This window comes from Rhincodon typus, chromosome 30, assembly GCF_021869965.1.
Source record: "Rhincodon typus isolate 14 chromosome 30, sRhiTyp1.1, whole genome shotgun sequence".
NCBI lineage: Eukaryota > Metazoa > Chordata > Chondrichthyes > Orectolobiformes > Rhincodontidae > Rhincodon > Rhincodon typus.
This window is the reverse complement of record NC_063361.1, coordinates 18,647,515-18,660,216: the sequence shown is the minus strand read 5'-3', so window position 1 is coordinate 18,660,216 and position 12,702 is coordinate 18,647,515. Positions and strand designations below refer to the sequence as shown.

General features: G+C 40.7%; 1 protein-coding gene across 1 annotated transcript in view; it reads left to right on the top strand.

Moving 5' to 3' along the window:
• The window catches only part of samd14 (sterile alpha motif domain containing 14), a 158,891-nt gene that overhangs the window by 95,321 nt on the left and 50,868 nt on the right, over positions 1-12,702 (top strand). The window contains exon 4 of the mRNA XM_048614501.1: positions 6,516-6,609. Within this exon, the coding sequence (XP_048470458.1) occupies positions 6,516-6,609 (94 nt within the window). The remainder of the gene's footprint in view (positions 1-6,515; positions 6,610-12,702) is intronic.

The window sequence follows — 12,702 nt, the reverse complement described above, 5'->3', positions numbered from 1 at the left end:
TAAACAGTGACTGTATTGAAATATACAAGATCCTAAATGATCTTGACAGAGTAGATATGGAGAGAATTTTTTTAGAACTAGGAGCCTCCGTTTAAAAATAAGAGGTCACCCATTTTAAGCAGAGATGACGTGATTTTGTTTTCTCTGAGGGTTGAAAGTCTTTGGAACTCTTTTTGTGAACAGATGGAAACATGCAATAACTCATAGCAAGGATGGATTCTTCATATGCACTGGGGAGCCAATGACCGTTGGGAATTCTGAAGGATTTCCACACATTTCATGTTACTGCTCCACTGTCTGCTGCAAGGCTCGCCATTTATGTAAGGATGAGCATTGTTATGAAATTCCTCAGTCTGCTGATAAAGAGTGGCCACAGCTCTCACTGTCTCCATTACCTGATAATGTGTGTCTATACCATAGTCATCAGCCCTGCTGTTCTTTCTAACTACACATCAATTTCCATTGACATGAGCATTGTTGCACAAAGTAATGGTTCTGAAGGCATTAATGATCATGTTACATTGGCAATATCCATTCTGATGTCACTTACAGTCTGTGGGTGGAGACAGAGTTCTCTATAGTTCTTGGAGGGTATTTGCACCAGCTTCCTAACATCCTAGTAATTATGTCGAACCAAATGTAATTGGACTTATTGCTATGATGCATTTAATCTTGCTATCTAAGAACAGTGCCTCTTCTGACTAGATGGGCCCAGGATAAAGCAAAGACAAAGGAGGAGTGGTAACAGCAAACTACCTCAAAACAATCTCCTTACCCAGCGCCATATACTGTCAGAGGTGTTGTGCCAGCATTGATTATCTGGGAAAACACCACAAGGTTACAATGGAATAGACGTGACCCTACATCATGATTCAGAAGACACAGAAGTGAAGCGAAAGCCACAAGCAAATGAGTTGACCACTTTAAGATTATTACTGCTATAAGATGACACCGACAGTAAGTCCTAGCTGAAACATGATTACCAAATGAGAGAGACGTAGCTGTTGTGAGTGTGGCAGAAGGGCAAGCTCAGCACTTAAAAGGAAAAACCTCATGCAGCAGCTGGTAAGAGGAGCTGGGGTAAGAGTGTCGTTGAGGAAAAGAGAGAAAAGCTAGCCACATTTAGAAAATTACAGTAGTCTTAGCAAAACAGGGTTTTTAAGAACAACTGCCAGGTCCAGTAGGTAAAGTTATATCCCTAAGGGAAAAAGGAGTAACTTGATTTAAATAAAAGATACAAAGACCAGAAAGACAAGACAGGGGAGTGTAAAAGATAGTCCTCACCTCTCACAACAACTATTACTACCATTGAAACTCAGCTCCATAAAATGTAGCTACAAAGAACAGTGAAAGGACCAAGGATAAAACCTAGATTGTTTAAAAAATAGTGAAAGCCTCAAAATTAACTTTAGGTGTAAATAAACAAATTTAAAGAAATCCAATGAAAGTGTCTAGTAGACAAACAGAAGTTAGAAAGATTAAAGATTTAAAGGGACCAGAACTTCATAAATGCCACAATTTCAGCGGGAAAATTTATAAAGGCTGCAGCTAGAAACAAAATTTAAACATTTGTGTCAGCACAGATTCTTGGTGTTTTAGACTTTAAAAGGCATGGAAATATTCAGTTTACATAGGAATAAATGGAAGAGCATCACCTTGGCTGCAAAATGTAGGAAAATCCTGAAGTAGTAAAGAAATACTGTATTGCAGAGAAACAGAATTAAAAATCTGGAAAGCTATAAATTATCACAGGACAGCCAGTGATGCATCTTAAAGCCTTAATAAACAATTCAGTACAAAATTAAAGAAATACACAGTTATAAAGGCTGGCAAAAAAAGGAAATGCTGCAACATTGTTATAGTACAGAGTCTATCAAGTTCTGCAGTCATTCAATATAAAACAGCATTGTTGAGTATGTTTTTCTTTTATAAAAACACATGCATAGAGTGACTCTTGCCTCACAGTCCAGTGATGTTTGGGCTCTGTCAATTTCAATGTTTAGTATCTGGTCACTGGAAAGCCACATTTAAGGCTTGGCAATGTAGCGATAACTCTGACTGACCAGGGGTCTCTGGAGTGGGCCAAATCTGCATCTCATTGTGGACATTGGTTTCTGGCCATGGCTGCGTATGAATTGGCCACTTTGCCTCATATCACATGAATGCTGTTTACAACACATGGGTTTGCAAGCATGCTATCATGAATGCCATTGCCTTGCCAGACCGTACCATATCATTGAAATTCTTGTGGCACTGTCTCATGGTCATGTAACTACCCTGCGACTGCTGACTTCCTCAGTCATCTCCAATCATTCCTTCTGAAAGAGACCACCTCCTCCATCCACAGGCAACTGCATCTCTCGCCATCTCCCCACTGCCTAAAGGAACACCTCCAGGGGGACATCGCTGAGTCTTGGATCTACTCCTCTAATGACTCCATCCATAAGACGATAAGCTATCGGAGCATAATTAGGCCATTCAGCCCATCATGTCTGCTCTGCCATTCAATCATGGCTGATATGATTCTCAACCCCATTCTCCTGCCTTCCCCCTGCAACCTTCAATCCCCTTACTAATCAAGAACCTATTTATCTCTGTCTTAAATACACTCAATGACTTTTCCTCCATAACTTTCTGTGGAAATGAGTTCCACAGATTCACCAGCCTCTGGCTGAAGCCATTTCTGCACAACCTCCCTTCTTGTGTTGCCCTTCCCAATGGCCTTTATGTCAGCAGCCTATTTGAAGACTGTCCTTCAAAAATGGAGCCTTCCTTTGCCATTACCAGAACTCCTTCCCAAATGCTATCTATTATTGACTCCCCTGCTGCGAAGCATTAATTAGTTGCTGATAGAAACTTTGCAAAGAATGCGCTGCTGCTTAATTACAATCCCAGCATCGGGACTTCCTTTCAATCCTGAAAATCTGTACCATGTATCTGCTCACGGCAATTTAAGTTGGAATAACAGGAATTTGTTCACTGCAATTTCAATGGAATAAACTGTAAAGGAGAAAAAGTAGTGTTGGAGAAGGAAGAGAACGTATTGTATCAGCAGAGACATTTGTATAGGATTTCTCAGCTCTGAAAGTGTAGAATTTATCTTCCTTGTATATCATGGGACATCAGGTAAGGAGGTTTGGGAGGAAATATTAAGTAGAAAGTAAATGTCACCTTCACAAGCAAATATCAATTATGTTGGAAATGAATATTTGCACTAAACTAATGGAAATCAGTGTTCTCCTATGAGACAGCACTGTATTCCCACTTCTCAAGCATTGAGCCATGCAAAGAATGCCCAGCTTCAGCCTGTGTGAGGTAGCTAATCGCAGCTGTGGTGGCAGCAAGGTGCCACATCAGTGCTTCCAGCCAGGGAGCAGAGCTGAGCAGCCAAGGCTCCTGCTCCTTGATGTGAGACCTATTGTACAGTTGAAGCATGTGGATGCTGAGTGAGAACAGAAGCTATTGTGGCTGTGATCCCCCAAAGTTAAATAGCCGGCTTCCAGTCCCTGATTACTGCTCACACATGTAGAAGCATCACTTGTGAGATACTGTAACGTGTCTTTGGCCTGCACATTTCATCTCCAGCATAAAGCAGTACCACAATGAGAAAACACAACACAAAGCAGAAAGAAGAAAACGTTAATAGGGATCACACTACAAACTTTTATATTCATCCATTAATTTGTCATTTTTTACCACAGACCCCATTTGTTTCCTACATATTTGTTCAAGCAGATTACACTACTATTTAACAAATATGCATAACTTTCAGATAATATACTGTATTTATAATACATTTAAGACCTTGCTGCTACATGCACATCTGTCAACATTTTCCAAACTCCCTTTAAGATGGAACTTGCTAATGTAAACTTGCCATAATGTAACTATATCCTTCTACCACTGGTGACACTAAAGTGCCTTGGTTTTGTATCCCCTTGCTCCTTGGGCTGAACTGCAGGAAGGTTCTGCCACTATCCCTGCTAAATCTGAACATTAAAGAGAAAGATTTAAAGATTGACTACAATTAAGTTTAGAATTCACCAAACTGCAAGTTAAAACTTTAATATTGTGAACATTAATATCCTACATGCAATATGTTATTGTCTAACAGAAAATCATAATGAAGTCACAGTGGATTCTGGATCATAGAATACCAAAGTGTGGAAAGAGGCCATTCAGCTCATTGAGTTTGCACAAACCCTCTGAAAGGCAATTTACCCTGACCCCACATTAACCATGGCTATACCACTTGACCTGCACACTACAGGGCAATTTAGCATGGCCAATCAACCTAACATGCACATCTTAAGACTGTGGGAAGAAACCGGGGCACCCAGCAGAAATCCACACTAACATTAGGAGAACATGCAAACACTGCATAAACATTCATCCAAGGCTAGAATTGATCCTGGGTTCTGGGCCCTGTGAGGCAGCAGTGCTAACTACTGAGCCATCATACCATTATCATTTAGAACAACATTATGTCAAACAGTCTATTCACATAAAGGATATGTTACTGGGAACAACACTGTTTGCACTGTAAAAAAAGGGAAGAAAATGAAACAGATTACTTTGTTTTTGATATCTGGTTTCATGTAAAGGCAGGTTTTGCTTTACATTGTGCTAATCTGTGTTGTATAATGTTATAATTGTCAGTAATTATTTTATACAAATAGACCATCATTCATACCTTGTTTCCCAAATGTTGATAGTTTAAATTAGAAGTTAATGCAGGATTTCACAAGTGTTTTAATATTATAAAGGTACAGTGCATGGGAGCCATATGGTGTCCTTCCATCTGCCACATTTCATACCATTGGCCCCTGGGAAACCAACAATGTTTGAGGAAATATGGCTATATGAACGTGCCATCAGATTAAAGGAGTTTCATGGAATTAAATACGGCAAATCTTTTCCCTTGATACAGCTCCTGTTTGGCTGGATTTTCGGGCAGAAAACAGCATAAGTTCCCCCACTTGAATTTTTAAAATTCAAATGGGAAAAAGGATGTACAGAGGCTGCTTTCTCTAATCAGTAGAAAAAACTGCTGAATAACATAAAAACAGGATTAATTAGCTAAAATCTGCTTTTATTAAGTAGGTTTCAGTTTCACGTGTCAGTTAAATCTGTTTCATTTAAAATTTTGATGCTTTTGACATTATTTTTCTTTTGCATATGAAAGCCCAGCTGATCAATCTGCAAAAACAACTTTGTTGAGAACGACACTTTTACACACTTCAGACACTTTTGAAGACAAACTTCAAATGTCTAACTGTGGACAATCATTCACAAATGGATTGTGTTGCAGCAATAATTAAAAAAAAATTAATAGGGTATTAGAATTTTCATTCAGCTGACTGAATAGGGAAATGGTATTTAATTTCCAAGGCATGTATCTATCACATTACAAAATACTATCCTTTGCACTACTTTAGTCATGAAGATCATAAAGGACACACTACAAACTCCTCCGTTGCTCCAGAACATGATTGATAGGATTAAAAAAATCTCTCCTTTCCATATCAAAAGCTGCATAATCACACAAGCTTCTATTTTGAACAACCATCAATGTTCACATCTACCTACTCTGGCTCAGTGATTTCGACATGAAAGTATACATGCAAGATTAAGGCATATCTTCCCTTGATCATGAACATGTCTCTGTTGACAATTTTTGCTGCTTCTTCCTTTAATATTTCAGATTTGTGATGGCATGGATGTGAGGTTTCCAGGTTGATAGCTATATCTGCTCCAGTCAACATTTGAACAGCAGCCTAACTCAAAAATAACTGATTTTCTTCCTGATGTTCCATGAATAAAGACTTTGACAGTCAGTCATATAAAGGGTTATAATAAAACCTAAGCACTCAAATCACTTCTGAATTCAACATTCGGATTCAGTGACATAACAAAAATAAGTCAACAATCACTGACCATCATTAATTAAAAACCACCATAATGTATTACTAGAGACAAAATCACGCAGATGCTGGAATCCAAGGTAAACAAACAGGAGGTTGGAAGAACACAGCGAGCCAGGCAGCATCTGAAGTAAAGGAGCAGTCAACATTTCAGGTATTATCCTTCTTCAGGCCTGGACCAGTTCCAAAACGTTGACTGCTCCTTTCTTTCAGATGCTGCCTGGCTTGATGTTTTCTTCCAACCTCCTGTTTGTCTACATAATATATTACTAATTGAGAATCCAGATTAACAGATACAGGGACCTGTGCAGTCCAGCTGTTGACATCCAGCATCTGTTGACATATTGTCTAATCTTTAATTCTGGAATGACATAGGTTTTATGATCATTTCAATGGGATTCACTTAAATCTGAAAAAAAAACAAATTATGCACTTTCTATTTTGTTTTCCCTCTTAAATGTCCACTGCTGTGAAAATGAGGCATGTACACCAAAACTATTGGTTCTGGTGGGAAAGGGTACTGACCAACTTTGGAGGTGGTGACAGTGTCCTTAATGTTTTATAATTCTGGATATAATTTTGTAATCACAGGCTCAGGGGAGAGCAAAGAAACAAGTCCAGCAGAACCAGCAAGTCCCACAGTAGGCCTGGACAGAAAAACAAGGCGGAAATTTTTGGACCTTGGGTAGGTGTCATTGCAATTAAAATAAAATAATTAATGAATCTTTGCTCTTTTTACGTAACACAGCAAAACAAAGCAGATGGAGAAATTGTATAAATCTAAGCATTTTAATCTGTAATTTACCATTTTAAAAATGCGTATAAGACAACAACGAACAATGTAGAACAATGCCCATTTCATTATATCATCTAACAGTCATCGACTTTAACATTTATAACAATTATGAAAGTTTTAACATTATTGAGTTTTGGGGGTGTGACTTTAAACTTAATTGTTTGTGTAAACTGTGGTAAAACTTGCCTAACTGTAAGCCTGGGTCATTTGACTGTCGGATATCAAAAAATAACTTTGATTACTTCACTAGGAAGAAAGTACAAGATACTTACACCTGCAGACAATGGCAGCTGTCTTTATGTTAACATTGGAGACTATGAGTCTCCAAAGTCCTAGAAAGATGATGAGAATGTTAAGCCGTAAGCAAATGTGCTTTAAACTCTCCATCTAGTTTTGAGATGAAAGTGAGTTAGGTTCTTCAGGATTTCGAAGTAGCATTTCTACCTAAATATCAGGTCAATGTGATTCATATTTACATAGGAAAGAATAAAGATGAAACCATCATAAAGATCAAATCATGAGCTTTCCTAGAACATGACAGAGTATCACAGAAACTGACTTGACACCTGCCTGGATCTTGGAGAGAGGAAGGAACTAGAGGCCAAAAGAATGCTGTGTGGCTCACCACACAGGAATGCAAACATGTGCACAAATTGCAATGAAGATGGCAGCGGCAGACTAGCAGCATTGAGCCTGGGGCTTATCTACTCCCATTTGCTTTCTTTTTTTTTAAAACCAAAAAAACTGCAGATGCTGTAAAGCAGGAACAAAAACAGAAGCTGCTGGAAAAGCTCAAAGGGTCTGGCAGCACCTGTGAAGAAAAATCAGAATTAACGTTTTGGGTCCAGATTACCTGAGGAAGGGTCACTGGACCTGAAACGTCAACTCTGGCTTTTTTTCACAGATGCTGCCAGACCTGCTGAGCTTTTCCAGCAACTTCTGTTTCTGTTGCTTTCTTTCTTTTTACTTTTGCTCTTTTTTCCTTTTTTTTTCTTTAAAGCTTTTTACGGTGATTTGGCAGCACTGGTATGGCAGCGAGAGCGGGTTGTGCAGGGCCTGGCAGCAGCTTCCCAGTGGCTGGGGGTGGCAGTTGGGATCAGAGGCAGCAGCTTCCCGGGCTCCTCTCAGCGATTAGAGGAGGCGGCAGCAGTGAGGGCAGGCCTTTCACATAATGGCGGCAGCATCTTTCAGTGTTCAGGGGCAGCGGCGGCAGTGGCAAAGCTACTCCCGGTGATTGGAGGTGGTGGGAGCATCATCAGCAGCAACAAGAACATGGCTGCTCCCAGCAAGACTCGCAGGCTGACCTATGCTCGAGGCCGTGACTAGGCATGGGAGCCTGCGTTGGTGGTTGACCATTCCAAACACCTTCATCGAGATAAGACTTTAGAGTCTAAGATCTGGACATTTTCTTACCTTTTGGCTGTTTTCCTAAGAACAGAAACCTCACTTTAAAAACTGTTCTAAGAATGCAAGCTACCAGCGTGAGGAATGCAAAGAAATAAACTCTTGGGTGCTAAGAATCACTTTGTATCGCTTTTGAGCAAAATTGCATATCTACGCAAAGAACGTTACGACGTGACCCTGTGAAGTGTGTTTTGTTGGTTAGGCTAAGAATTATGGGATGGTGGATATTCCATTCTGTGGTTTAAGGTTTAAGTTGCCTCCAAAGATAATGTTCAGTTAATAGTGTTTTTGGTTGTTACAGTAAGTGTTTTAAAATGTGAAATCTTGATTAAATTCTTGCAGTTGTGAACTGGAAGTCTGAACTTCTTTTTAAAAGTCATCAATTTCTATGGCGATTCCAAAATATGTGGTTATGGTTTTGACAAACCTCAGTGAGTTGCAGCAAAAGTAATTTCCAATTTGCAGTAACTGGAATATTAGAATGGAGCTGCAAAAATGCAATGGCTGCCAAATTCTTGTTGGATTCTAGCATATAACAAGCAATCAGTGAACCACCAGCCTACTGCGCATTCTGCCTGATAGTCACTTCCACCTTCAAGGGAGAAGAACATCAAGTGTAACATTGGCTGCCAGTTTGTTACCATCCTTCAAAACAAGTTTATATTCCAATGGGTATTTGGTTTCAAACTTCTAGTGCCTACTATAAACTATCTCCCATAGAATCAAATCGTAGACAACTCTTAGGAATCTTCCATTCTTTAAACTTATTTTTATCAGACCTGCCATGTACCAGCCATTTATTTTGGTTTAAAGCATTGTGTGACAAAACTCTAGCTTTTTGGTCCAATTTTACTTTACATGGAAATGAAAATCAGAAGAAATACAAATAGGTAACTGAATCAATATCACCCATTGTGGTAGTCAAGTAATTTCTAAGTGATTTTATTTATCATAATGAGTCTGCTCACATTCCTCTGGATTTAGAAGTTGGTTATCTTTCAAACTTCCTAAGACAATGGGGCATAGGCAAAGTGACTGAATTTTTACCAGAGATCAGCTAAGTGTCAATGCTGGGGAGTCTCGTGGAGAGTTTCTCTCTGAGTGCTAGTGAGTCATCATCATCATCATCATCATAGAATCCCTACATTGTGGAAACAGGCCCTTCAGCCCAACAAGTCCACAGTGACCCACAGAACATCCCACCCAGACCCACCCCTCTATAAATGACCTAATCTACACATCCCTGAACACCACAGGCAAATTTAGCATGGTCAATCCACCTAGCCTGCACATCTTTGGACTGTGGGAGGAAACTGGAGCACCTGGAGGAAACCCATGCAGACACAGGGAGAATGTAATGTCACATTTCACTGTTAAATATCTCACGCAATTCTTCACAGCTTATCCCGTAATGTACACATCACGCCTCTGTGGTGCTGCTCTTGTACTGTTACGTGTTCAGTAATGGTAAAAGTACTCACCTTTTCCTGGAACTCCCAGGATTCCTGTGGCTGGCACCATTTTTCAAGCCCCGCCATGCACTAGGTCAAGAACTGCTAGTCAACAGCGGCCCTTTACGGTGTGTGTAGTAAGGGGGAATGAGAAAGATATGCCTCTGAGAGTACTTAGGTGGCACTTCATTGCTAAGACAAGCTCTCATTTGTAAATGTATTGCTATTTTACATCATCACATGTCAAGGACAAATGTTATTTGAACTGAAACAGCAAGAATCAAGCTATAGAGGTTAACCATCCTTTGTGCCATATCATCTTAGAACCCTGTCTAAGGATTCTCTACCTTTTCCCTGTTGCCCATCGTAGCATAATGTCTTCCCATTGTTCAGTGTGGGAGCATCACATACTGGAGAGCCTTTAAACGGTTGAAAATGTTCACTTTTATTCAACAACTACAAAAACAAAGGAAGAAATTAATGAATTCTGGGCACAGACAGGAATGGCTTGCCTTTCTATCAACAACAACTTTACAGATATTTTCTCAATCAACCCATTCAGAGATTGACTACATACCTCTGGAGCAGATGGGACTTGAACTCAGGCCTCCTCGATCAAAGGCACTACCTGGTCCAAGATGGCAACAGAGTAGCTGTGCTGCGTACAAGTTCCTGGTTCAGGGCTCATCCACTTCCCTCTGCTTACTTTGTTTTTTTTTATTTTTACTTTTGCTCTTTGCTTTCATTCTTCTGGACCTTTGATTTAGAGGAACTTTTCATGATGTATGCACTATAAGTTATGTCACACAAATAAGGTAGGAGATTGTAAGTAGGGTAGGATTATGAAACTTTGAGCCCTTACAGTCAGCACGCACATTACCAAAGATAAGCAATATTGCATGTAAGAGTGTGTTGGTGAATCCATACAGTTCATGGTTAGATGAAATCCGTTCCATACCCTTGTGCAGTCCGTGAGATCTTCAACTAAGTTTCTGAATTGTGACCTGCAAGTGAAACTTTTAAGGTCACCTACTATTACTTCTGCTTCACCGTGACCACTATGATCAATCTCTAAAGACCAATGACGTGGTCATTGTGACCAGGATTTGTATCCCACACATTGGACATTGTGTGCACCGGACTCATTGGATTTGAAATGTTAACCCTATTTCTCTCTGCACAGGTGCCACCTGACCTGCAGAGTTTCTCCAGTATTTTCTGATTTTAGTATGTATTTCATATGCAGGGTACTCTGAATGTAGATATATCCTGTGTCCATGCAGATCGCAGCTTTGACTCCTGGTTCTGGACATCGCTGCCACAAATGGGCATGCGCAAGAGAAGAAATTAGGGGGAATGCTGTTCACAAGTAGAACCCACATGCTCAGAAAGGAAGAAAAACACTAACTCTGCCACCTCCTGGTGTGGTTGTAACCAGTTTCCATTTCTGTTGTGCAGTCACAATTTGTGTGAGGATAGAAAGCTACGCAGGTTGTGCGAAACAGCATGAGTCACAGGGTCAGCTTCATATTCAAGGACGTCCATACTCTTCCTCCCCAAGACCCTCCTCTGTTACTTTCTTCTTTGCACCCCCTTTCAATCCGATCAGTTCTGAGTTTCCACACATTCCCATCCACTCCTCCATTAATGTCTTCATCTTCCATCTGCAGCTTAGCTATGACAACAATCATGCTGCATTGTGTTCCCCCCCCCCCCCCCCCCTTAAAGCCAGGATGGTTGGGGGGGTATGACCTCCCCCCCACTACAGTAACTCACGTTCTCTGGTACACTAGTGTCTCTCCCACCATGCAATTTTGAGTTTCCCCCTTCACAATTATTGTCTCCTCTCCTTCCCAGCATCCTGCCTCTGATCCCCACAAGTGACTTCTGTACCACAACAGTTGCCCTTGATAACTCCTTCTGACTTTCACTGAACTGATATCCAAGGATTGATCATGGCCCACCACTTGATCTAATCAAACAGACAGCCCGACTAATGAATACCAATCCCTTGACCTACCTCTGTGCAGTTCTCGAAGTGACTTACCTGGATCACCAAAAAGTGGCATTAGGTGATTTACTCATGTAAGTAGATGGTCTAACGCCTGTTATAAGCCCTTTTAAAGAATTTAGATAAGACTAAGGAGCATACGGGAGATAAACCTATTCCTGTATTGCATCTTAAACTATCACAAAGGCCAAATTAAAAATTCCTGCCAAAAGGGAAGGTTTTCTTAAATTTAAAAAATGCATTCTATGCAGCCAGGAAGAGAAGGAAATTGACCATCGTCACATTGTCACTCCCCTACTTTCTAAGAATGTATTTGTATCACACTGCTGTTGAAGCATTGTAGACATAAGAAGCTCATGGAAAGAAAATATTAATGAGCCTGAGGAGCAATGCTAGGCCATCCTGAGGCCTTTTGGTAGATGTGCCATTGGTTATGGAACCAGCAATGAGCTATAAATAATTTCCCCTCCACGACCTGGTTAGCACCACTGTCTCACAACGCCAGGGACCCAGGTTCGATTCCAGTCTTAGGTGACGGTCTGTGTGGAGTTTGCACGTGCTCCCGGTGTCTGTGTGGGTTTCCCCGGGTGCTCTGGTTTCCTCCCACAGTCCAAAGATGTGCAGGCTAGGTGGATTGGCCATGCTAAATTGCCCATCGTGTTCAGGGATGTGTCGGTTAGATGGACTAGCCATGGGTGATGCAGGGTTATAGGGTAGGGGGTTGAGTCTGGGTGGGATACTCTTTGGAAGGTCAGTGTGGATTTGTTGGGCCAAATGGCCTGTTTCCACAATGTAGTTATTCTATGATCTATGAACATCTGCCAATTTTGCATGCAACAAAAGAAAATCTCGAAAGAAATATGAACAATACAGAAGATTGGATTACACAATGTATTCCCTCATGTGGTAAATTGCTGCGTCCATTTTCCTCTCGTATCAAATATTCATTACTTGAAGGAAATGCTTCAGATCTTTGCAGTACCCTGTTGGTGGGAGCTGTAAAAAGGCACCCATACCTCCTCCCTCACCCCCATCCCAGGCCCCAAGAAGACTTTCCACATCAAGCAGATGTTCACCTGCACATCTGCCAATGTGGTATACTGCATCCGCTGTACC